At 48.0% G+C, this 24,471-nt stretch overlaps 1 protein-coding gene across 6 annotated transcripts in view; it reads right to left on the reverse strand.

Moving 5' to 3' along the window:
• The window catches only part of GALNT18 (polypeptide N-acetylgalactosaminyltransferase 18), a 354,140-nt gene that overhangs the window by 152,920 nt on the left and 176,749 nt on the right, over positions 1 to 24,471 (reverse strand). For all 6 annotated transcript variants that reach the window (XR_007144870.1, XR_007144869.1, XM_047823538.1 and 3 more), the window contains one exon: positions 6,487 to 6,653. Coding sequence is in view for 4 of the 6 variants with exons in the window: in XM_047823538.1 (XP_047679494.1) it covers positions 6,487 to 6,653 (167 nt within the window). In the remaining 2 variants the exon portion in view is untranslated. The remainder of the gene's footprint in view (positions 1 to 6,486; positions 6,654 to 24,471) is intronic.

A 24,471-nucleotide genomic window follows, 5' to 3' on the forward strand; every position in this document is an offset into this window, starting at 1 on the left:
AAAAACCTGTTGGGGGAATGAATGAATGAATGAATGAGTGAATGAAGTGAACGAACAAACAGGTGAATGCCAAGAATCAAAGGCAGGGATGATTCTATCAGTTGCAAATGCTGGTGCTTCCCTCCCTCTGGAGGTCCATAAAGGTTAAATCATTCAGTCCCAGATAAAGACATTGGCCTATTGGGATTCACTAAGAGCATGGTAATTAAAACCAGGAGGCTCACAGCCGTGTTCCCACCATTTCTTGAGATAACAGGATGAGGAGCCAGGGAGGGGAGACATTGTCTCAGAGCTACAGGGCAGGTAGGGCATGGCCTACCCTGGCAGGAATGCCTGCAGACATTGGGTAACATTGAAGGGAGGAGGCTTGGGGTCAGCCATCTGACTCTGTGCATAGGACCTGAGTTCAGGCCAGGTTGGGGGTAACAGCAAGAGAAGCTCCGCATCCTGCCCGCCATTCACGTCATCTCCCTGGGATGCAGCAGGGAGGTCCCAAAGGCCCCACCGGGGGAAGAAACACTCCACCCAGCAGTGCCTGCTGCCTGAGGCTTGCTCTGGGGGAGCTTCAATGCCTGTCGTCCCAAGGTCCTCAGCTGCAGTACAGATGAGGGACAACAGTTAGAACAGTGATTCCCAGAGAATGTCCCACTGCATGAGAATGCTCTGGAAAGTTTACTAAAATGCAGATTCCGAGCCTTGCCCCAGACCTACAGAATCAAAATGCACTGATTCATTCAATCACTATCTAGTACATCCCTACAAGTACCAGGCACTATTCTGGGCACTGGAGACAGAGCAATGAATGAACCCCAAGTCCCTGTCTTCATGGAACTTACAGACGGGTGGAGTGAGAACGTACAAATAAAGAAAGGAAGGTAACCAAGTGAGTACAGTATAACAGATGTAGTAATAGGTGCTGTGGAAGAAAAGAAGCGAGGAAGGGATGAGGAGTGACAGGGGTAAGGGCTGCCACTTTAACCAAGGTGCTATTTTAAAGATTTGAGCAAAGGCCTAAAGAGGCAAAAGAAGAAGCTGTGGGGCAGTAAAGGCCTTCCAAGTGAAGGGAGCTGCAAGTGCAAATGTCCTGAGGCAAGAATGCGCCTGGCACAGATCTCTGTATTTTTCATCAAGCTCAAACACTAAAGTCTGAGACCACATTAGTAGAATGACCACACCCTACACAGGAGCCGCCCCCTGAAAGAGTGGAGCTTGTTTGGGATATTGCAAAGGAGGCAGAAAAACAGGGACTCAGACTCTCATACAAGGACCATCTGCAGAGCCTCCAGCCCTTGGCTTCTGAGGGAGAGAGCTAAAGATCTAGAGAGGCTTGGATGAAGAAGGCGGTCATTGACGGTCCCTTTCCTGTGTTTGTGGAAACACAAGCCTGACCCCAAACAAAAATGCCTTCAGACTCTCAACTATAGAGAACAAACTGAGGGTTGCTGGAGGGGAGGTGGGGGGCGGGGGGATGGGCTAGACGGGTGATGGGCATTAAGGAGGGCACTTGTTGGGATGAGCCCTGGGTGGTATATGTAAGCGATGAATCACTAAATTCTACTCTTGAAACCATTTTTTTAAAAAAGGCAAAAGAAATGCCTGTGGAGGAGGGGTTTGGGGGACACGAGGTACCAGCACACACACAACGTGTGACACTGCCTGGGGAGATGTCCCGAAGGCTCTATACTCCCGCTTCATTTAGAGTTGCAAACACAGATGCCCCTTCCATAATGCCTTATCGCATTCAAGCCTCTGAACAACCCCTGAGGTAGGAATTCCACGTCCCGGTTTTACAGATAAGAAAAATAGGGTTCACAGATGTCAAGAGCACGTAGCCAGGAAGAAGCTAGAAAGAGCTGGAACTGAAAAGCCGGCCGAAGGCCCATTTCTGCGCTCTTCCCACCAGAGCATACTGTTTCAGGAGGGAGAGAAAAGCAAGAGTTGCCTTTAAGTAGTGGTTACACATCAGCTGTTATTATTACTGTTGTTGAAGTTGTTGTTATTGTCATTTAGACTCACCCTGGGGGCACCCTTCACACCTTGCAGCTTACGTGGCCCTTTCACTGCCATTACCTCACTGTCACTCACTTCCATTGTCATTATCCTTGGTGACTATGGGGCAGGCAGGGCAGGGCAGGGCCTGAAATCCCCACAGGGCACATAAAACCAAGGCAAGGACCCACGGCCAGGAAGTGGCAGACCTGAGACCAGAAACAGGAGTCCTATTAGGTTTCATATCCTTTTATTTATTTGCAGGACTCTCTGATGTCAGGGGCTAGATTCCCGTCATGCCCTTGGCCCAGGCTGGGTGCCCCATAAACATCTGTGGAACTGTACTGACTTGGCCTGACATGAAATAAACATCTCGCTCTGTGCTGAGCGAGATGATGCCCAAGAGAAGCAGGCCCCAAATGGAGCCTGAGCAGGAGGATATCGTCCTAGCCACCTTCCCCCAAGTCAGGCTGGTCTGGTCTGAAGGGTCCTTAAGCCCTTTGCTAAGCATGATGGCTCACCTCTTTCAAGGGCCACAGTCTCCAGGGTTTTTTCTGCCCTTCTTGAGAGCTCAGCTCAGACTGGTCTTGAGGAGACCCATTCCGGATCGCCTCCCTGCCCCATTCCACACAGGGCAACCCCAGCTGCCACCAGTCCCCTTCCCAACATGTCCCCACCCACCCAAGGTCTTGTAAAAGCTATAGGATACTGAGACTGAGCACTATTACTCTGCCAGCCTCCTGGCACCCCTTCTTGTACCCCTCATTGCCTCCAGCTATCTCCCTATTCACCCATCTGCTTCTCCTGAGTGGTACAGAGATGGGCCCTTTCTTCCCAGAGGCAGCCCTCACTTCTGTGCCCGGGATCCCCTCCTCTCCTCCCCCTTCAGAGGCCTTGTTCCACACCTTGGCCTCAAAGGCCACAGGCAACCCCCCCTCCCCAGACCAATGGAATTACCAGAGCCAAGAGATGGCCACCCAGATTGTGTAAAAGCTCCCCGAGCAATTCTAATGTGCAGTCAGGGTCTTGAGAACAACCTGCCTTTCAAAAAAAGAAATACAATACAATACAATACAATACAATACAATACAATACAATACAATACAATACCATACCATACCATACAATACAGTGCAATACAACTGAATAACATAAACCAGACTATAATAGAAAATATCACCGTGCTTCACACATTAGAAGGCTAACTATTGTTTCTTAAAAGTTTTGTTTCAATAGTGTGTGCAATTGTATGAGTGTGAGTAGGTGTGTCCTCCTAGGTCATGATGTACACGTATTTCTTACTATAGATTATGGTTCAAATTTGTGTAAGTGTGTGTGTGTGTGTGTGTGTGTGTGTGTGTGTGTGTGTGAGAAACATTGCTCCAGAATCATTAGAATCTGATTCTCTCTTGCAGCCAAAATCCCTGACAGAGAAAAGCTACCTCCCTGTCTGCTCTTCATCTTTAAATGGCTTCCATAGCCCCCATCCCCAATACTTTCCTGAAGCTTCCTGCTGCACCTTCCAAATACGGAGGCTTCTTCCCAGACTCTGCGTCCTCCCACCTGTCTGTGGGTTCATTCAAATAAATGACTCTCACTTCTGGAATTCTCTCTGTCCAAGGAATCTGTCATCCTCCAGATTTCTCCTGCCCTTACCCGTTCCGTCTCTCTCCAGCTAACCCTCTTCCTCCTGACTCTTTAATGTCTCACGCTCAGTATTCTCTCAAGCTTCTATTTTTATTCTTCCCTCTTTTCTTTGCCACCATCTCCTCCCAGGCAGTGGCTTCAATTATTCCGTGCATAAGACTCCAAATTCACATTCCCACGGTTCCTTCTCTGGAGCTCCAGCTGTGTAGTTGGCGAGCTATGTGGCAGTCTCCTGGGAATGCGGGGGGGGGGGGGGGTAGGGGTAAACACTGATGGCCTTCAATTTGGTCATTCGCTTGACTGTGTCAGGCAGGTGAAGCAAATGGGGACGATTATTATTCCTATTTTACAAAGGAAGAAATGAAGATTCTGAGACATCATGGTCACTCATCCAGTGGTGGAGAGGACCCTACAGCCCATGTCTCGAGACTTCAGAGTTCTTTCCCTTCACATCATGGACTGGAACTCATGTGTACAAGAGCAAAGCTACATCTTACTCATTAAACCAGAGGTTCTCAACCAGAGCTATGCAACACAGCCATTAAGAATGCTTTTTACTTTTTAATTTTTATTTTAAATGTTTATTTACTTAGAGACAGAGCGTGTGTGCACATAGCAGGGGAGGGGCAGAGAGAGAGACAGAGAGAATCCCAAGCAGGCTCTGCTCTGTCAGCACAAAGCCAGACTCCGGGCTTGAACTCATGAACTATATCATGATCTGAACTGAACCCAAGAGTCAGATGCTTAACTGAGCCACCCAGGCATCCCAAGAATGCTTTTTAAAACAGAGATGGCCAGATTCCACCTCAAACTTACTGAATTAGAATCTTCTGAGAGAGATGTTTGTTTTAGCTTTATATTTTGAAGTAATTACAGATAACACAGGAAAGTACACAGAAATGTACAGGGAGGTTCCACACACCTTCACCCGGCCTCCCGCAATGTTAACATCTTACACAACTACAGTCCAATATCACACTGTGATATGATGTTGCCCCCATCCGCAGAGCTTTTCAGATCTCTCCAGTAAGATGTGTACCCATTTGGGCATGGGTATGTAGTTCTGTGCAATTTTGTCACATGTAGCTTTGGGTAACTACCACCATAGTCACGATTCTTAACTTTCCCATCAGCATAATACTCCCTAGAGCTCAGGGTTTGAAAGCTTCCATCCTTGAAGAACCCCACCGCTCCTTCTCTCCCCTCTCCTGGGAAGGCACCATCATCCTCAGAGCCACCCTGGCTTGAAACTGAGCCATAATTCACTAGCCCTCCTTTGGTTCATCTGCCCATAGCCTATTAGTCAAGAGATCCGGAAGATGCTTCCTTCATAATATCTCTCTGGCCAGTATCTTGCCTTTGATCCTCATACCCACCTCTATAGCACAACAGAACCTCAGGATGCCTCGTGACTGGGGGATGTCCTCACCCTTGAAAGGATGGCTCATTCATCCCTTACCTTCTCACATGTAAGAGGAGAGGGGCCAGCAGGCCTGGGTGCGGCAAGGTAGGGTGCACGGGTGGGCTAGTCAAGGTGTTCTCCACTTGCTCAGGCATCCGTTCCATGGACACAGGCCAGATAATAGCAAGTAGCCGTGAGAAGCAGAGGCCGGGCCCCTTCCTGTCTCCTGCATTAACAATCGCCTTTAAAACTATGCCGCCTGTTTGCTACCACTCTCTGATGTCTTTTCCTCCCTTTACAACCACGGAACAATTAGAGTCAAGTGATCCATAAGCACTGCCCTTCAGAAAGCTCTAAAATCCGCTTCACAGCGCTGCTCTACACTTCTTACTACATGGTGATAAAATGAAAAAGAAAATTTGCTTATTGAGATTAAATATATTTCAATTATCTGATATGTTTCAGCTTTAATTGATAACAAAACACAAATTGCCCATCTGAATTTCTCATTATAGCAACGATTCGCTGGAAAATTTACTACCTGACACCAGAGAAAGCACTAAAGATAACACAGGCTCAGTGACTCTCTGATCCCGTGCCCTAGCAGTCTAGTATTTAGTATCATGCATTATCCAAAGCACATCCATATTAATCATCCTATCAAGAGCACTGGTTTTAAAACCATCTCAGTACCTGGTCTCTAAGTTTGGAAAATGTTATGGGGTGGTTGGTATATGTAGGTATCAGAGGCCCCAGAAAGTGCCCCAAGGGAAAGAGGTAGCTGATAGCATGGCTGGAGAAGGGGAGAGAGAAGGGGTAAGGGTGTCAACAAGTGTTTGTGGGCCACCCGAGGCTTTGCGAAGGCCGGATGGAACAGGGAGCAGGGCATCCAGCAAAGAGGACAGACTTTTTACAGCTCTGTTGCTGCCACCGTGTTACACGCCCACTACCAGCCCCACCATCGAGACCACTGCAAACCAGCACCACACCCAGCACCATCAACACCTCTGCTATCATCACCACCACTGCTAAGAGAACACCAACAATCTTCCAGGAAGAGGCCAAGGGATACCACAAACTGGAATGATGCTTCACAGAAAAGAGTCACTGTGCACGTGGTGCAATGTTCACTGTGCATGTGGTGGGGGTGGGGGTCAGGGCTCTTTATCCTACACTGCACTAGAATGTTAGAGGAGACAGTGGACAGCCAATGAGGAAAAGCTTAGGGACCAGGCCCCTTCAAGATGCAGAGGGGGTACACCTATGGAGTGAATCTTCCAGAGCTGTGACCATCAAGAATCTCTCATCTCTGAAGCAACATCTCATTGAAGGAGCAGTCGTAGAGAGCCTTAAAAAATGAGAACTGCCCCCCCAACAGAGGCTCAACCCTCTGCTGAGATGTCAGGCACAGAGCAGGGTACAGGGCTCAAGGGAGTTTAGGCACTCACCGTTGCTGCTGTTGTCATCCACCAGGATGATCTCCTTGAGCAGGTGAGGAGGTGTGCGTTCAATGGCTGAGTGGATGGAGCGCAGTAGCACTGAGAGTGCTTCGTTGACGAAGATGAACACGATGCTCACCTCTGGCAGGCTATCGGGGAAGGAGAGGTTGCGGCACCTACAAAGAAGAAAAGCCAGGCTCTTAGATCTGTCCGTGACTCAGATGCAGGGCACCCCAGGTACTGACCCACCCCATGTCTTGGCTCCAGCTTTGCTGGAGGGCTCAGGAGTCCAGATTCTTCCCAGGGCCTCTTCTTTGATACTTAAGACAAGCCCTAAATATATAACAGACAGGCTTACAACCATTAAAATGGATTTGTACCACAACAGAGTCTGGATTTGTCAATAATCATCCCAGCTGAATAGTTGTGCCGTAAACACCCAATGTAGTACCTGGAACACAGCAGGTAGTCACCGAGTGTTTGTTAGAAGAATGGCTCAATCTTTCTAAACCCAATAGGATAGAAAATGCAACCAACGGAAAGTCTTTGTTTTTTCAAAATGGCAGCCAACATCTAGGTAAGAGCAGACCTTAGATGATCTTCTTTGGGAGAAAAAGATGTGCCCTTCCAGTGACTTCTGCCAGAATCCACTCTGTCTCACTGCAGAAGGCATACTGCCTAGGCCTCTCCTACCTCTCATTCATCACCAGGAACCAGACTCCAGACCAGGTTGAAGCTACAGTCAGAGTCTCTACACAAATGAGGGACAGAATGACAGGTCTCGTCTCATTTCACAGAGGAGGTCACTAAGGCTCAGAGAGATTGAGTCCCCACCGTGAATCAGCTGCCAAGATAGAATCACACTATGGTCTTCTGACATCTATACCTAGTTTTTCCCTCAGGGAAAGATGGTTGCTGGAGAGACTACCTTTAACTGTCTCATTTCCCCCCCTAGTTGTCTTGAAACCCTGAAGTCATTTGGAGGTCTCTTTCCCAAACGACTTGGAGCATAATCTTAAAAGTCTACATGCTATTCCCAGTAGGGAGAGGAACACACAAGTACTGTAAGCATCACCTTTATGGGCAAGAAACCATGGTGGGTGCCATGCTCGGGCTGAAACGAAACATTATTCCAGAAGGCATGGACTCCTGTCTTCAGGACAGTTGAACAAAAGGAAAGAGCAGCAATTATAGGCCCTGGGCTCAGAGAGGAGGCTGTCTACTCCCACCACCTGCCACTGGAGGCTCCAGGAGTTCAGGGCTGGTGACCATGGTGTATGGCTCCAAAGTGGGAGGTGCAACCAGGTTAGAACATGCAATAATGAGCATAATGGTACAGAGCTTCTGCTTGTTGGCAATTAAAGTGCTGCAGGATAGGAATGGGCCTGTTCTTCCTTAATGAGGAAGGCTGCAGGATAACCAGGGCTGAGCAATTTGGAGAAATCACCGTGGGGCCCCAGCCTGCTTAAGAGCAGGAGATTAATAAACTAAAATCACCGTCTCTATGGTTACCAGAAATTTACAGAAACTTCTCCATTCTATTTCCAGCTCTCCTTCTCTCTCACCAAAGAGAGGTGGGGGAAGGAAAAGAGTTGAGTCTCTTCCCAAATCTGTTTCATACTTACAATTTATTTTATTTTATTTTATTTTATTTTATTTTATTTTATTTTATTTTATCTTATTTTATTTTATTTATTTTTTAATTTACATCCAAGTTAGTTAGCATATAGTGCAATAATGATTTCAGGAGTAGATTCCAGCGAGTCATCCCCCATGTATAACACCCAGTGCCCAACCCAACAAGTGTCTTCCTTGATGCCCTTTAACCCATTTGGACCCTCCCCCTCCCCCACCCCCCTCCAGCAACCCTCAGTGTGTTCTCTGTATTTAAGAGGCTCTTATGTTTTGTCCCCATCTTTGTGTCTATGTTATTTTCATACTTAAAATGTTAATAAAACCACCAGGTTAACAGACTTGCATCGTAGAAGGCATTCATTCTTGTATTTAATGGAATAAATATTTATTGAGCTTCTTCCATGAAGCAGGTACTCTTGTAGACAATAAGGGCACAGCAGGACAAGGACAAAGTACCTGTCCTCACGGCACTTACACTTTGACAGGGGAAACAGGTCAACATGGAAGCAAACAAATGATATAATTTCATATAAGTACTGAGATGAAAAGTAAAGCAGGGTAAGAGGACAGCGTGATGCCTTGGCAGCTGTTCCAGAAGGAGTCTTCAGAAGAGGGCTCTGGGAGGAGGACAGATTTAGTTACACTCTTAAATGGTATGAAAAAGCAAGTCGTGCAAAGGCCTGGTGGGGCTGAGGGAATAGTGCTGTGACCGGAGAAAAGCAACTGGCTCATGGAAGTGCAGTGAAGGGATGAAGGGGGTGGGGAGGTAGAGGGAGGGACTTTAATGAAGGACAAAGACTGGAAGGCCTCCTTAAGCTCATCAAGACCCTTTCCAAAAAAATTTTTTCTTGTTGTGAAAATGATTTTTCGAACAGCCATCAGAAAGTTTGTGGCCAAAAGTCCATTCCTCTAGCTAGTGCTCTTTTTTTTTTTCAGTGTTTATTTATTTACTTTGAGAGAGAGAGAAGGAGGGTACACGCATGCGTGTGGGGGAGGGGCAGAGAAAGAGGGAGAGAGAGAATCCAAAGCAGGCTCCATACCCAGCACAGAGTCCAACGCGGCGCTCGATCTCACAACCGCGAGATCACGACCAGAGCTGAAACCAAGAGTTGGATGCTCGACCGACTGAGCCACCCAGGCGTCCCTGGCTAGAGCCTATTTATATCTATCAAGACCAGCAGCTGACCTTTCCATAGGCATGAAAACTGACAAAAGTATCAAGATACAACCCACTCACTGACTGCATTTAAAAAATAATACAATACATGGCCAAACTGCTGGCATGTGACTTTGTATCATTGGTTTTTTATGAAGTGCAGTGCACAGCTCCCAATAAGGTGGGTACAATGGTACATGTTGGCAGTCCTTCCCACTAACCCCACCAGCCGTGCAGACTGTGACCCTGTGTCTGGTAGCACTTCTCCAGAGGGTTCCTCAGAGCCCCACTAACCAGAGATCCAGGTGGTTCGTAGGGGTTTTCCTGAGCCGCGGGTTAACAACCCTCTACTCCCTTCCCTTCTTCCCTTCCCCATTTACCCCCTCCCAAGGAGACCAAGTTGAATTTCTCCCAGTATCGGCCAGGCCCACTAGACGGTTTGAACCCCCAGGGCTATGGGTCAACTCCTGATGGCCTTTCCGTAAGCAGAATGGAAATGTTTTCTTTTACAAGCTAAACTCTGATCACCATTTCCACGTGAAAGACTCCTTTGAACATAAGGTTTTTCTACCCAGGCCCTTCTGAATGGAACACCTAGTGCAATACATCATAATGGTGTGTGTTTATTGTCTGCCTCCCCCACTATAACCAAGCCCCCCAAGAACCAGGGCTGTATTTTGCTGCTGAGCTATCTTCTACCCTTAAACCAGAGTCTGCCCACACAGTAGGTTTTTGGAATTAAACAGAGCTAACAGGGCTGTTTATTTTATAGAAGGCCGACATTTTATATGCATGCCACTGACCCCGGCAGGTTCCTTTTTTTCTGCAAACCTCCTCCCTGGGTCAGAGAGTCAGGGCCTCTCTCCACCAGCGGGGTCCTTCCTCCCCCAAACTTATGGCCCCAGTTCCTCACATTCTGTCTCCAGCAGTTCTAAGTTTCTTTGTACTGTAATTAAGTGATCCCTCCAGGCCAAACGTCCTGATCTCCTTAAATCCTTCCTCCTTTTCTCTCTTGGGAGCTGCTCAGGGTCCCTCCAGCAACAGCTGCCTTGCCCTGGCCTCTCTCTCTACACCTGGAGGCAAGCTCCCTTACACTTCAGTTTATTTGAACCTAACCCCAAATATGGATGTGGCTGAGCAGACAGGGGGGAAGGGTGGGCAGGATAAGAAAGACAAGGTGAGGGGCACCTGGGTGGCTCAGTCAGTGAAACATCCAGCTTCAGCTCAGGTCATGATCTCACAGTCTGTGAGTTCGAGCCCCGCGTCGGGCTCTGGGCTGACAGCTCAGAGCCTGGAGCCTGTTTCAGATTCTGTGTCTCCCTCTTTCTCTGCCCTTCACCCACTCCTGCTCTGTCTCTGTCTCTGTCTCTCTCTGTCTCTCTCAAAAATAAATAAAAAGTGTTAAAAAAATTAAAAAAAGAAAAGAAAAGAAAGACAAGATGGGCCTGTTTTTAGGGAAAGAGTGTTAGAGGGTGGATGAAGCCACCCAGGCTGAGCTCCGCCCCAAGCTGCCATGTGACCATGGGTGGGCCACTTCACTTCTCTGTATGTCCCATCCTAGAATGAGGGTGGCAGAAGAAAAGATCACCTAGGTGTCTTTCTCTATAAAATTCGGCATCTTCTACCTCCCATGTGGTGAAAAGAAGACACCTCGTTGAGGAAAGAGTTTGCAAACCTCCCCGCCCTCCCATCCAGCACCTGGATTTGGCCAACACTAAATGCCACAAGAAACATCCTCTTACTGCTATCTTGATGACACAAGGTGGCCAAATGTCCCGGTTTGCCCAGGATTTTCCCAGTTTCAGCCCTGAAAGTCCCAAGCAAGGCGGGACAGGAGGTTGCCCGATGAGTAGACGACAGTGTCCCTAACCTTCCTGGGGGCAGGAACAGAGCTTGCTCACTCACGACTGTGCTCCCACTGCCCAGCACAGTGCCTGGCCCGCAGCAGGCACTCAGCATCTGCCGAATACACTGACGCTGCCCTTTCAAAGTGCCCAACACACAGACACCGGCACACAGTCATGATTCCTATTGTCATCTCGACACTGAAGCAGAACTCGCATTGCTGGAGAAGGAGGCATAAAGAAGGAGGCAGAAGAGCACGCTAGGCAAGAGGTCCACATACCTGCCGGTCACACTCACCATCATCACTGCCGAATACAGGACAGAAGCCTGCCTGCCCAGGGCAGCCCAAGGCTTTCAAAAGGAATACACATTCAAGAACTGCTGTGGAAGAGAATTGTTCCAGACCCCAGCCCAGCACTTCTATCCTCCAGGGTCTGGCCCTCACACCCTCTGCCCCCCAGAGCCTGCTCCCCACCTGCTGTGGGTGTCTGCCTCTTCCCCCGCTCACCTCCCCAGAGAAGGACCAGAGGACATGAGAGTCAGAGGAGCCACACAGGCCTAACCGGCCTCTCTCTCCTGATGCTTCTGGAGAAAGCCTGACTGTACGAGACCTGCTCCTTACTCATTTTGAGAAGAGGCATATTCTCCATAAAATTAAGCCATAAAAGTTCCCTTTTTACTTTTATTCTTGTTCAAAGTCGAGCCATTTTCCACTAGAGATAAAAACAAAGCATTTCTGAGAGCGAGTACTAGGGCTGTCTAATAAGCCGGAATTGATGGTCATGATAAACTCAACTTTATCGATCTCTGCACACAGAAGGCGATGCGGGGTGGGAACAGCTAAGTAAGGGCCTCTCGGCCGAGCTCCCTGAGACTGTTGTGAGCTGCTCATAAGGCACATTTATATCAAGAGCTTCAGTGCCACTGTTGCCTGTGAGGGACAGTGGTCAAGTAAACAGGGCCAACCTAGGCTCCTGGCGGCCTGGCGCTGCCCAGGACAGCAGCCAGATGCCTGTATGTGGCATCAGTGGATTTTCTGCCTACATGTGGCGTCAGTAGATTCTCCCCTCCCTATGACCTCGGCAAACCTTCAAGCTCCCAGTCCATCTGGTGATAATTCAAAGAGGCTGCTTGACCGAGGGTGAGAGAGTGGGTAGACTTCTTCCAGAATAAAGGTCAAAGTCAAATGTTTGCTGATGCTGCTGCCAGTGCAAGGGGTAACCAGGTCCACCATGCTAGGGTTCTGGGAGTGGGGAAGGGACCTTCTTGGACCAAGCAGTGAGAAGATGACACACCTAAGTACCCAAGGGTTCCCCAGCCCCTCTTCCTTCCCAGGATTCTCCCAAGCAGCCCTCCCTGCAGCCATGGTCAGCACACGAGGGTTCAGAGATACCATTAACCGCCTAGAACATAAACCTTGGGACACTGCCTTCTTGGCCCTTTGAGGCCATCAGTGTCCTCGCCCCAGTTTCCCCCCTCCCACCTGCACCCACAGGAATTGCTTGATCCTCCTCTGGCCTTACTTGGGTACACTGTTGGCATCTTCTAGACGTTTCCAGATTAGATAGTCTCCCAGGCTTGCCAGCGTCCAGTCTGCTGGACTTAATGAAACCTAAAGATAGGTCAATGTAGGGATTCTCACTGAGCATGAGGACAGTCAAGACTTTTACTCTCTCTGGCATCTATATCTCCATGACCTCTGTAGCTAAGAGACTGCATGGAGCTTGCCACCCCCACTGCCCATGGACCCCATGTAGAATATTTGGAAATTATAATAGTAATAATTTCCATTTTCTGAGTGCTCATGATTTGTCATAAACCATGCTAAGAGATGTAGGGATATTTTTACTCTCCCCCTGCCCACCCCCATTTATTCCTTCTTACAATCCAATATGGTAAACATATCTATCCCCAATTTATAGATGAGGGAACTAGGGCTAAGACAGTAAGTTATTTTCCAGGGCTTAAACCTGGCCTCATTTGTCTCCAAAGCCTGTACTCATAATCCCTGTTAAACTAGGGTCTGTATCTTCCTTCTCACTCTCACCCAGAGATGCATCTGGCAAAACAATGGTGTTGTGATGACCCAGATATTTGATTGGGGGTGGGGGCACAAAACATAAGTTACTCTAGGCTGCCAGCTCTGATGAAAGATGAACGGGTGTAGTATATCTAGTAGGATGATGGGGGCAAATATAAACACTGCTGGGCACCCGAAGCCTAAATTCTTCCTGTTGCATTGTTCCCATTGGGATAAACAATCCCAGTGACTCCTTGTATAAGGGTGTCTGGGTCTTCTGTCCTGTGGCTTCATCATTTGGCCCATAACTGATGGGACCAGAGACCTATTCCTGAGCCCCAAATAGCTACCAATAGCCTGGCTGTCAGCATACAGGGCAGCCTCACTCAAGACTCTGTGTAGCCAGATCTGGCAATCCTGAAGAAGGACCAGCAACCCTATCAAGCTCTTTCTCATGGGGAGGTTGAACGTGAGATACCCCAAGAAGGCAGAAGGCAGGAGTCTGGGGCAGGGGGAATGATGGAGTTGGAATAGGACACTGTCAGTGAGCTGGAGACACAGACGGTCACCACTAGAGACACAGAACTCTAACAATGAGCCAGGAGGATGCAGACTTGAGCTCGTCCATGATGTCTTCAACTATACTGCCCTCTTCCATACCTGAACACATGGCTTCGAATTGTATGATTACGTGACTATGTGTGAACATCAACCCACAAAGAATCCCACCCCTCTGTGGTTGCTGAGTGAGTTCAGTTCCTTGCTCTGAGAGAGCATACAAGACCTAGTAAAGAGAGAACAAGTATGACTCCTGGGCTGGAATTGGATGTCCCATGATTCTCCCAGCATCCTTCGCTTTTCTTGCATGCCACTTATTTGCTATTGCAATGTGTTTTTCTGTGATTGTTTAACAAACAGCAGTGTCTCTGCTAGACTATAAACCATATAAGGTCAGGGCACCTGGATGGCTCACTTGGTTGAATTCCTGACTCTTGATTTTGGCTCAGGTCATGATCCTAAGGTCATGGGATTGAGTACCACGTCGGGCTCTGTGCTGAGTGTGCAGCCTGCTTAAGGTTCAGTCTCTCTCTCTCTTTCTCTCCCATACACACACAGCCCCTCTTCCCTGCTCATGCACTCTCTTTAAAATTAAGAGAAAATTAAAAAAAAAAAAATTAAACGGCATCAGTGTAAGGCCACACCTGCTTTACTCACCAGGTATCCCTACTGCCTCACACCATGGTCAGCACAGAGAAGAAACTATTGAGCGTCTGGCTCAATGAACAAATAAATAAATAAATATTTGAATGATGAAGAGTAGAATTAATTCAGACCCATGAAAGCCCTGTGGGTGGGAATGATACCATGAGCTGACAGAATAGGAGTCACTGAGTCAAACATTTACTCCCTGACTGTATGAGTTTCCTAACACTAACAGAGTTGCTGTAAAAAATCATTGTAAACTTGGGGCCTTAAAACAACACAAACGTGTTCTTTTACAAGGAAGGCAAGTAACTGGTAACTTGCTGGAGGTCAACCAGTTTGTAAACGAGAGACCTGGCCTTGGAACCCAAGTTTCAAACATCACTCTATAACCTAAGCAGAAACTTCATCCGTTTGTTATCTAGTTTCTCTCATCCTCCAAAAAGCCAAAGGGGTAAATGGAGGCAGGCAGGGTGGGGATACCCAGAGGCTTCTGGGACCTGGCAAGATACCACATCTGGCCCAGCTGTGGAAGAGACAGCAGACACCTGAGAACTGAGAGCTTTACCAGTCTGCAAGGCAAGAGAAATAGACCCATCTGGTCAGGGTGCAGATTTTGGCACAGAAACCACGGACAGGTCAACTACCAAGGAGGTGTGATCATCAGAGTGTCCAGCTTTAGTCCAGAGGGAGAACTTCTACAAATGTTTTTCAGGTGATTATACAATTTCGAGAAAGGATCTGCTAATATCAAATGTTGATTGTAAGTAGGACAAGAGGGAAAAGAGTCATTTGAAATGTAAACACCTGTAAAGGAAGCAGGAAACCATTTGTTCCTAAAAACATCTTACTGGAAACCCAGGGAAAATAGACTCCTGGGGGCTACATGGACAGCTGCCCAGAGAACAAGCAGGCTGGCTCTGGTGGAGAAGACCGAGCGTCTCCATGTGGTGAGTCTGTTGGTAAACAGGTCAGGCCCATGGCAAGGAGAACGTGGGGTAGGGGAAGGTGAGCCCCTTAAGTCAGGAAAAGGAAGATGGGGCATCTCTACTCTCCAGCAAAGCTGGCCCTGGGCCTCTGATACCCAGAACTCTGGAGCTGGGGTGAAATCCCTCTATGTGATCTGCCTGGCCCTCCTCTCATCTAGTGCTGGGGCTGATGGCCTGGTCCCCGTGGCTCCTTGTCCACACGGCAGGACTCCAGGTAGTTAAAGTCACGGTCATGTCCCCCAAGCCATCTCTTTTACAGATCAAAGACCCAGATGATACAAGGAACAAAAAATTAAATAGCAGCGACTATGGGTCAGGCAGTGTTCTGAGAGCTCTCCATTCAACCTCTGTATTACTATCTCTAGCTTGCATATAGGAAACTCAGGCATAGAGAGGCTGGAGAACTTGCTGGAGGTCAACCAGCTTGTAACAGCACTCTATAATCTAAGCAGAAACTGCATCTGTTTGTCATGTTACCCACTTCCTCTCTTGGCTTGTTCTCCTCTGAACATCCTCTTCTTTCTCTATATCCCTTAAAATCCAGTTATGCAGTTGTGATCTGAGTGGCAAAACAGACAAAACTATCACCTCCCCTTTTTAAGACAGTATATTTCTATTAATATAGCTCAAGATTATATTATCTTTAAGAATAGCCCACAGGATACTGTTGGCCCATAAGGAGCCTAACACGAAGAATTGGAACTGTTTTCGCCGAGTGCGTTAGTAAAAGAGTATTTTCCCCCCAACTGTGTGTGCTTAACATCTCCAGGGTGCTAGCAGAATCATTACTAAGGGTGTTCCCTCCTTGTCCTGAGGCAGCCCTCACGGAGGATCTCTGGGTCACCTCCATAGAGCTAAGATCCCAAACTAGAAAAACTCACTGGGGCAGAGGAGGGCCAGGGTGCTGAGGCAGTGCCCTAAAGACACAAGACCCAGGTAAAAATACTGGTTCTGCCGCATACCACCCATGGGAACTTCAATACGTTTCTTACCTTTGCAAATACTCCGTATTCTCCTAAATAAAATAGAAATAATAGTAATTACCTCCTAGAGATGTAAGGATCAAGTTAAATTAGAACATGCATGTTAAGCAGTTTGCACAGCACCTGGCACCCAGGAAGGGGGCAAGTGGTGCTCTTGGTGAAAATCAGCAGCCCCTGGGTAGCAACTCACACATGGTGTAGCAAATATGATCCCAGCTGCTCCCCCTAGAGCCCTCCCCCTTGTCCCCCAGGACCAGCTACATAATATGGGGGGCCCAGTGAAGAAAGAAAAGCTGGTGGTATTCAGAAGTTATTCAGAATTTTAACACAGTAACGGTAGAGCATTAAACCAAGCACAGAGCCTTTCCAGCCTTCTTGGGATCCTGTGCAGAGGCGGCACACACAGGAGTTTCCTAAATGCGAATATTGCTGCTGGAAGAAAGCACTACAGATGAGGTGGCTTAGAACAACACGCATTTATTATCTTATAGTTCTGGAGGTCAGAAGTCTGATGCGGGTCTCACAGGGCTAACATCACAGTGTTGACAGGACTGCGTTCCTTTCTTGAGGCTCACAGCGATAATCTGTTTTCCTGCCTTTCCAGTATCTAAAGGCTGCCTGCATGCCTTGGCTTATGGCTCTTTTCCATCTTCAAGGGCAGCAACAGCTGGTGGAGTCCTTGTCACGCTGTCATCCCCCTGGCTCTGACTCTTCTGCCTCTCTCTTCCACTTTTGAGTGCCCTGTGATTACACTGGGCCCATCCAGATAAGCCAAGATAATCTCTTTATTTTAAAATCAGCTGAGAACAACCTTAATTCCATCTGCAACCTTAATTCTCCATTGCCATGTGCCACACTATAGTCAATGGTTCCAGGGATTAGGACATGGGTGTCTTTGGGAGACCATTATTCTGTTTACTTCACACACCCATGAAGCCAGGCCTGCTGGCCCCCAAAGTCCAGAGATCTCAGGTGTGTATCTAGAGTTTGCTCCATGAGAACCCTACAGCCCTCCGATCCATACATGCAAACCTGTGGCCACACCCCAGTGACAGCAGCAACACCCACAGCCACCTTGCTAACTGCTCCTAGGTGGACTGAGCCCCCTGGCTCCATGCTGCATTCTCTCTCTGTTATAATCCCATCCTGATTCTTTCTACTTGGATGTTCATACAGGACCTCTCCAGGTCAGGACTAGAGCTATGTGTATGTGTGTGTGTGTGTGTGTGTGTGTGTGTGTGTGTGTGTGTGTATGCACCCATGTACCTATCTGTCCCAGTTGTTCCCTCCTGGGGTTGCAGAAAATAGTCTTAACTCCCTTTAATCATCCCCTCATGCCTTGGCCTCAAGCTTGAGCCCACCAGTCAACCCAAAAGTCAGTCCACACTATTCCTCAGAGGGAGGGACTAAGACCTAGGGGGACATTGGAGAGAAGGGTGACATCATCACTGACAGACTCAGGAGTCTCTGACGATCAACCAGCAAGAGGCCAGAAGCAGTACCTGCCAGAGGCTCTGCCTTGAACTACCTTGGAGGTAGGCCATAGGGTTGCCGTGGCAACTTCAAGCCTTGAAGCTTGACACCCAGAGCTCCTCCTCTCTTGCCCACATCCACATGCCCACCAGATCAGGTACTCATCCCTTACACTTTCCTGGCTCCTGTTCAGAAATAACAACCACTGCCTGCATAAAAGGATGAGATGTGCCCCTATCGTTTTGGAACTATGGGCTCCCATATGCCACCTGCTCGACCCGCTGCCACTGGGGTGGGGGCCCGCCCTTACTTTCCTGACCTGAGCTGGCGAGTGGCTCCAACCCCCGTGATCCTCCTTCCCCACAATCACAACCCATCTTCTCAGTGGCTCCCCAAAGATGCCACCTCTATCCCCTCCAACCCTCAGGCAAAGATTTCCCTGATCTCTTTCTTATACCCTCATTTTCCAAAAAAATTGATACTTTATCTACATGCAGCAAAATTCACAGATCTTAAGTGAACTTGATGAGTTTTGACAAATGCATATTCCTATGTAGTCCACACCCCAATAAGACTTGTTTTTTCCCTTCTCTCTTTTTGCCCCTTATAGGTTATTTTGGAGCCTACAGACAAGGAGGAGGAGGGTGAGCACTGTGGGGCAGGAGCATACAGAGAAAGCCAGAGGAACGTTTGGAGCTTGCCCCTGGGGATGTAAGGGATGGGGCAAAGTCCAGCCTGGGTGGGATGCAGCCTTTCTTCCCTTCAATCCTGAGGCCTGGGTGTCTCTCCAACCCAGAAAGCAAGAAGGCATAGCCCTGCCCAGATCCAGCAAAGGACCCTCACGGGGTGAGGTCTAGGAGGACCACCAGAGGAGGATGCCAAGGCCCTGTCTCTCCTGGGTCTTCTTACCTGGATGGCCAAGGGCCTACTCTGCTCTTGTTACAACAATGAAGACAGAATGAATGGCATTTCGATTTCCCTCAAAGCCAACTGTCCTGGAGCCCAGAGGAAAATCGTCCTTCCTCTGCCCAGATGAGACTAACAAAATTGCCACACTTCCGGTTCCCATGTCCTTCCTTTTCCAGGGGAGGGCCGTCACAGATCCTAAAGGGAAGCTCCTTGCAGATGCTTCTCTGGGTCCTGCCTCCCTGCTACACAGAAGAACAGGGCCTCCGTGGGCCATCAAGTCCAGCCCCTGACTTACTACAAACGTGTAGGAATGACTCCTCTTCAGGGAGGCCAGGAGATGGTCAGCAAGCTTTCTGATCACCTGTCCTGCTCTCCTACCACCTTCCATCTGGATTCCCGCTATAGTGTTAGCTCCTTGAAGTTTCTGTCTGACGCTTTACTGGGTACCTGGCACACACTTGGAGCTCAATAAACGTTTGTTGGATGAATACATTAATAAAGCCTAGCAACACGCTGGCTGGACTTTGTTCCTTCTGCTGTGTATAAGGCACTGAGTATAGTATGGTCCTTTTAGCCAGATGGAAAAATGGGTCAGATTACCTCTTGTAGCACCAAGAAAGGAGACAAAATAAGGGACCAGCCAGAGATGATGGAAGAGTGGGTGGGGCAGGATTCGGAACACCCACTTTCTGGTCCAGGAATGAAGCCAAGCATAACGTCAGGGTTAGGACTTAGAAGAGCAAACCCAAGAGGAAGGACAAAGAGCAGAGTGTGAAATCCAAGCACACCTCCAGGGGTAGAAGTCCCCACGGGCAAACAGGAGGAGGGGACAAAGGCACTGAGAATGAAGCAACACCCACCTGGCCTGATTCTTCTGGAGACTGTCCCCTAGCATGGTGCTTCCTCTCCAGATGCTGCCGCTGCCCCACCCACCCTACCTCCAATCCCAACATTACCTGTAACAATGGCATCGTTCTCTACCTTGATGATAGATTGTATGCTCACCAAAACAGATTTTCCAACACTTAGAGAAGACTTTCCTGACTCAGACGAACTGATCAGCCCAGTGCCACATACTTTAAAGCAGTCCTCACTCCCAAGAGAATGTCACAGGTTGACACCTCAAGGCAGTAAGTCTGGTGGCAGTTACAAACACAAACCCTGGGTTCGGTCCCCAGCCCTGTCACTAGTGACCACAAGCAGATTTTATCTCTTCATGCCTCAGTTTCCTCTTAAGTAAAATGGAAACTAATAATAATACTGTCAAATAATAAGAAATATATATATTGGTCTCTACCCCTGGTTTCTGCTGATATTTGGTCTTTGAGCCCAGTTCCTGACATGGAGATCCTAAACACTTTGTCATTTCCTGACTGAAAGTAGTATCTGACAGAGCTCCTAAATCCCTTGGAGTTTCCTGGGTGATAAGAGCATCTTTTTTTTTTTAAATATAATTTATTGTCAAATTGGCTAACATACAATCTGTAAAGTGTGCTCTTGGTTTTTGGGGTACATTCCCGTGGTTCATCACTTACATACAACACCCAGTGCTCATCCCAACAAGTGCCCTCCTCAATGCCCATCACCCATTTTCCCCTCATCCCCACCCTCCCCCCCATCAACCCTCAGTTTATTCCCTGTATTTAAGAGTTTCTTACGGTTTTTCAATAGGAGCATCTTTTGATCTAATGAGGTGACTCTTGATGGGCCCCGAATGAGGGCTGGTCACCAGAAAGACCAAACCATAATTAGAAGTTTGAAACTTTCAGTCTAACCTCCCCACACAATCCTCTGAAGAGAGAAGATGTGCTGGAAAATGAGTTAATAATCGATCATGCCTGCATGATGACGCCTCATAAAGTATGGGTTTCAGAGAGCTTCCAGGTTGGTGAACACATCCACATTCCAGGAGGATGACGCACCCCAAGCCCACAGGGACAGAAGCTCCTGTGCCGGGGACCCTCCCAGGACCCACTTTATATACCTCCTCATCAGACAGTTCATCCATATCCTGTATTATATGCTTCACAATCAACCATTACATGTAAGTATTTCCCTGAGTTCTGTGTAATTGCAGGCAAGTTCCTGAATTCAAGGATGGGTCATGGGAACCTCACTTTATAGCCAGTCATTCAGAGACACAGGTGATAACCTGACACTTGTGATTGGCCTCTGAAGTGAGGGCAGCGTCATGGGACTGAGCCCATAACCTGTAGGACTGACTACCGGAGGTAGAGAGTGCCAGAACGGGATGGAATTGTAGGGCCTCCAGCTGGTGTCACAGAATCAGCTGGTGTGGAAAAACCCGACACATCTGGTGTCAGAAGTATTGTGAGCAGGAGAGCAAAGAACACCATGTGCTTCCTGGACAAGTACCTACTCCAGAAGGTTACTGTGAGGAGTCAAACAGTTAACATAAATAAAAGTGCCAGACGCATCCCTGCAAACATGGCTCAAGCTATATAAATGTTTGCCAATGTAATTTGAAATAGGATGATAGTAAAGACAGTGAAACAAATGTTTCCAAATGGAGTTAAACAGGATAAGCTAAGCGATGACCTTGTTACAAGGCAGGAATGGTTTTAGGGAAGTTAACAAAGAGGGGCACTTTTACCTAAGCACACCCTTGTTTTGAGTGGTCCCCCAACAGCTCTTGGGTCTTTGGAGTGTGTCTGGCACGGGCTCTGATAGAGCCCCTCCAAGCAGACGCATAAAGAGGAACTGCATTCTTAAAGCCACTGCAGAGAGGACTGCTGGGGGCGCACTCAGAAGGCTCAGCGCTACCTTTTATCAGGGATTCCATTTTTCCTCTATAAAGAGTCACCGTGCCCAACAGGGGAGGTGTGGAAACTCCATAAACTGTAGCTTTGTGCAGAGGGAAGGTCTTTCTATTGGGACTATTGCTCCTTTCCAATGGCTCAGAATTCTGCCCACCTGGAGTCCTTCAAAGATCCTTTCTCAGCAAAGTCCGGAAATCCAGGCTGGACTGGCCCCCAAAACGTGCCTCTTCCAGAGCATGCTTGCAAGGGATGGCCATGTGGCCTCTGTCCATCCCCCCCCCCCAACTTCCTGTTTCTCTCCCATGGAAATAGTAAGGAACAGCAACAGGGCACCTCTCTCAATGAAGGGTTAGGGGCTCCGGCATCGGTTGGCTCTTAACAAGACAGCTGCGGGCTACCATCAAAGACCAGGATTTGGCATCTGTATACACAGTTTTGGCTCAACTACTTATCCAACTGTGTGACCTCAGACATAACACTCATTACACTTTCTGTTCCTCAGTTTCCTCAACCCTGAATGGGAAGAATATGCCAGTTCCTTCCCTACCTCCATCCACTTCAGGTTGGCGTGGTCCAACAGGGAAGGGCATTCTCAACAAGTCGAGCCCTATGTAAATACCGTTAATTGTTATGTTGTTATGTCATGTTGCAGTCTGTAAGATCTACCCTTTCCTTCCTTAGCTTCCTTCTGATTTCCTTTTTAACGTGGAACAAACGTGCATTGAGCTAGGCCTGAGTTTTGCAAACTGTTCCTCAGTTTCCTCAACCCTGAATGGGAAGAATATGCCAGTTCCTTCCCTACCTCCATCCACTTCAGGTTGGCGTGGTCCAACAGGGAAGGGCATTCTCAACAAGTCGAGCCCTATGTAAATACCGTTAATTGTTAATTGTTATGTCATGTTGCAGTCTGTAAGATCTACCCTTTCCTTCCTTAGCTTCCTTCTGATTTCCTTTTTAACGTGGAACAAACGTGCATTGAGCTAGGCCTGAGTTTTGCATCAGAGCTGGCTGCAAAAAGTCTGTAGCTCCTGTGCTGCCAAGATCAAGGCCAAGGCCCCTGCAGAAGTCCTGGGGCCCCGACTCCTCTTGAGGACTCTTCTTCCAGAGTGTCTAGGTTCTGCCCACATCAGACCTACTTCTCCGCAGCCCCAGGCACGGTGCCTGCAGCACTCCCGGAGGGCTGAGACCTTGTGGCGTGGAGATAAAATCACCTTCAGGATATTCCCAGAATCCAACCCCATCCCAACACCTGCCCACTGCCATCATGGTCCAAGCCACCATCGCGTCTCACCTGGCTATGCAGAAGCCTCCTAACTGGACTCCCTGCTTTCTCCCTGGCCCTTTCAGTCTGTTCTCAGCACAGCAGCCACAGGGGCCTTTAAAAATGACAATTAGAGCATATTACTAGTCTGCTCAAGCCCTTGGATCCCCATCTCACAGAGTGAAAGGTACACCCCTTGCAGCAGCCTGCAAAGCCCTTCCCTGGCAATTCTCAGCCTGGGCTGTATACTGGAATCACATGGAAGTTCTAAGCAATACAGATAGAGTGTCACTTCTGGAAACTCTTTAACTGGTCTAGGGTGTGACCCTGGCATCAAGATTGATTATTTATTTATTTATTTTAACGTTTATTTATTATTGAGAGTCAGAGAGAGAGAGACAGAGCATGAGCATGGGAGGGGCAGAGAGAGGGGGAGACACAGAATCCGAAGCAGGCTCCAGGCTCTGAGCTGTCAGCACAGAGCCCAACGTGGGGCTCAAACTCACAAACTACAAGATCATGACCTGAGCCGAAGTCAGATGCTTAACCAACTGAGCCACCCAGGTGCCCCATCAAGATTATTTTAAAGCTCCCTATGAGTTGAATATGTAGCCAAGCTTGAGAACCACTAACCTACTTGATCTGCTTCCTGTTGCCCCTCTGCCCTCATCTCCAATTACTGCCTTCATTCTTGCTCTGGTCCAGCCACATGGGCCTCTTTTTTCTTTTTCAAACATGCCAAGCACACTTCTCCTACCTCAGGACCTTTGCACTTGCTCTACATAGAAAGTTTTTGCCCAGGTATCCGCATGGCTTGCTTCCTCATCTCTTCTGGATGTTTGCTCACATGTCACCTTGTTAGTGAAGTCTTTCTCTCCACCTCACTAAAAACTCAACACCTTCTATTCCAGGAAATCCCTATCTCTGTCTTCAACTTTCTATTTCTTCATGACATTTGCTACCATCTAACATGGTACATATTTTACTTTATTTATTTTTTTTTCAACGTTTATTTATTTTTGGGACAGAGAGAGACAGAGCATGAACGGGGGAGGGGCAGAGAGAGAGGGAGACACAGAATCGGAAACAGGCTCCAGGCTCTGAGCCATCAGCCCAGAGCCTGACGCGGGGCTCGAACTCACGGACCGCGAGATCGTGACCTGGCTGAAGTCGGACGCCTAACCAACTGCGCCACCCAGGTGCCCCATGTACATATTTTACTTTAAAAAAATTTATTTTATTTTATTTTATTTGAGAGAGAGAGAGAAAGAGAGAGAGAGAGAACGAACAAACAGGGGAGAGGGGCAAAGGTAGAGACTCTCAAGTAGGATCCATGCTGGGGCTCAATCCCACAACCACGAGATCATGACCTGAGCCAAAATCAAGACTTGGATGCTCAACCCATAGAGCCACCCAGGCACCCCTGTTTTATTATGTGTCCCTGCCCATCTAGAAATGCAAGCTCTGTGAGGGCAAGGATTCCTGTCTGTTTTGTTCACTGCACTATCCCTGGGCCTAGACTATGCTGATACATAAGAAGTGCTCAGTAACTATCCTTTATGTGAATATATACTCTTCTAGCCCCTTGTAGATCCTCAGCTGCTCTTTCAGCCCTAGAACCCAATCAGGTTCTCCTTGGGCCAGGGAAAAACCATACTCAATTATACAGTACACAGTAGGTGTTCAATAAATGTCTGTGGAACTGAACTGAACTTTCCTCCCTAGAAAAACATAGCCTCC

Source organism: Prionailurus viverrinus, chromosome D1 (genome assembly GCF_022837055.1).
Source record: "Prionailurus viverrinus isolate Anna chromosome D1, UM_Priviv_1.0, whole genome shotgun sequence".
Classification (NCBI taxonomy): domain Eukaryota; kingdom Metazoa; phylum Chordata; class Mammalia; order Carnivora; family Felidae; genus Prionailurus; species Prionailurus viverrinus.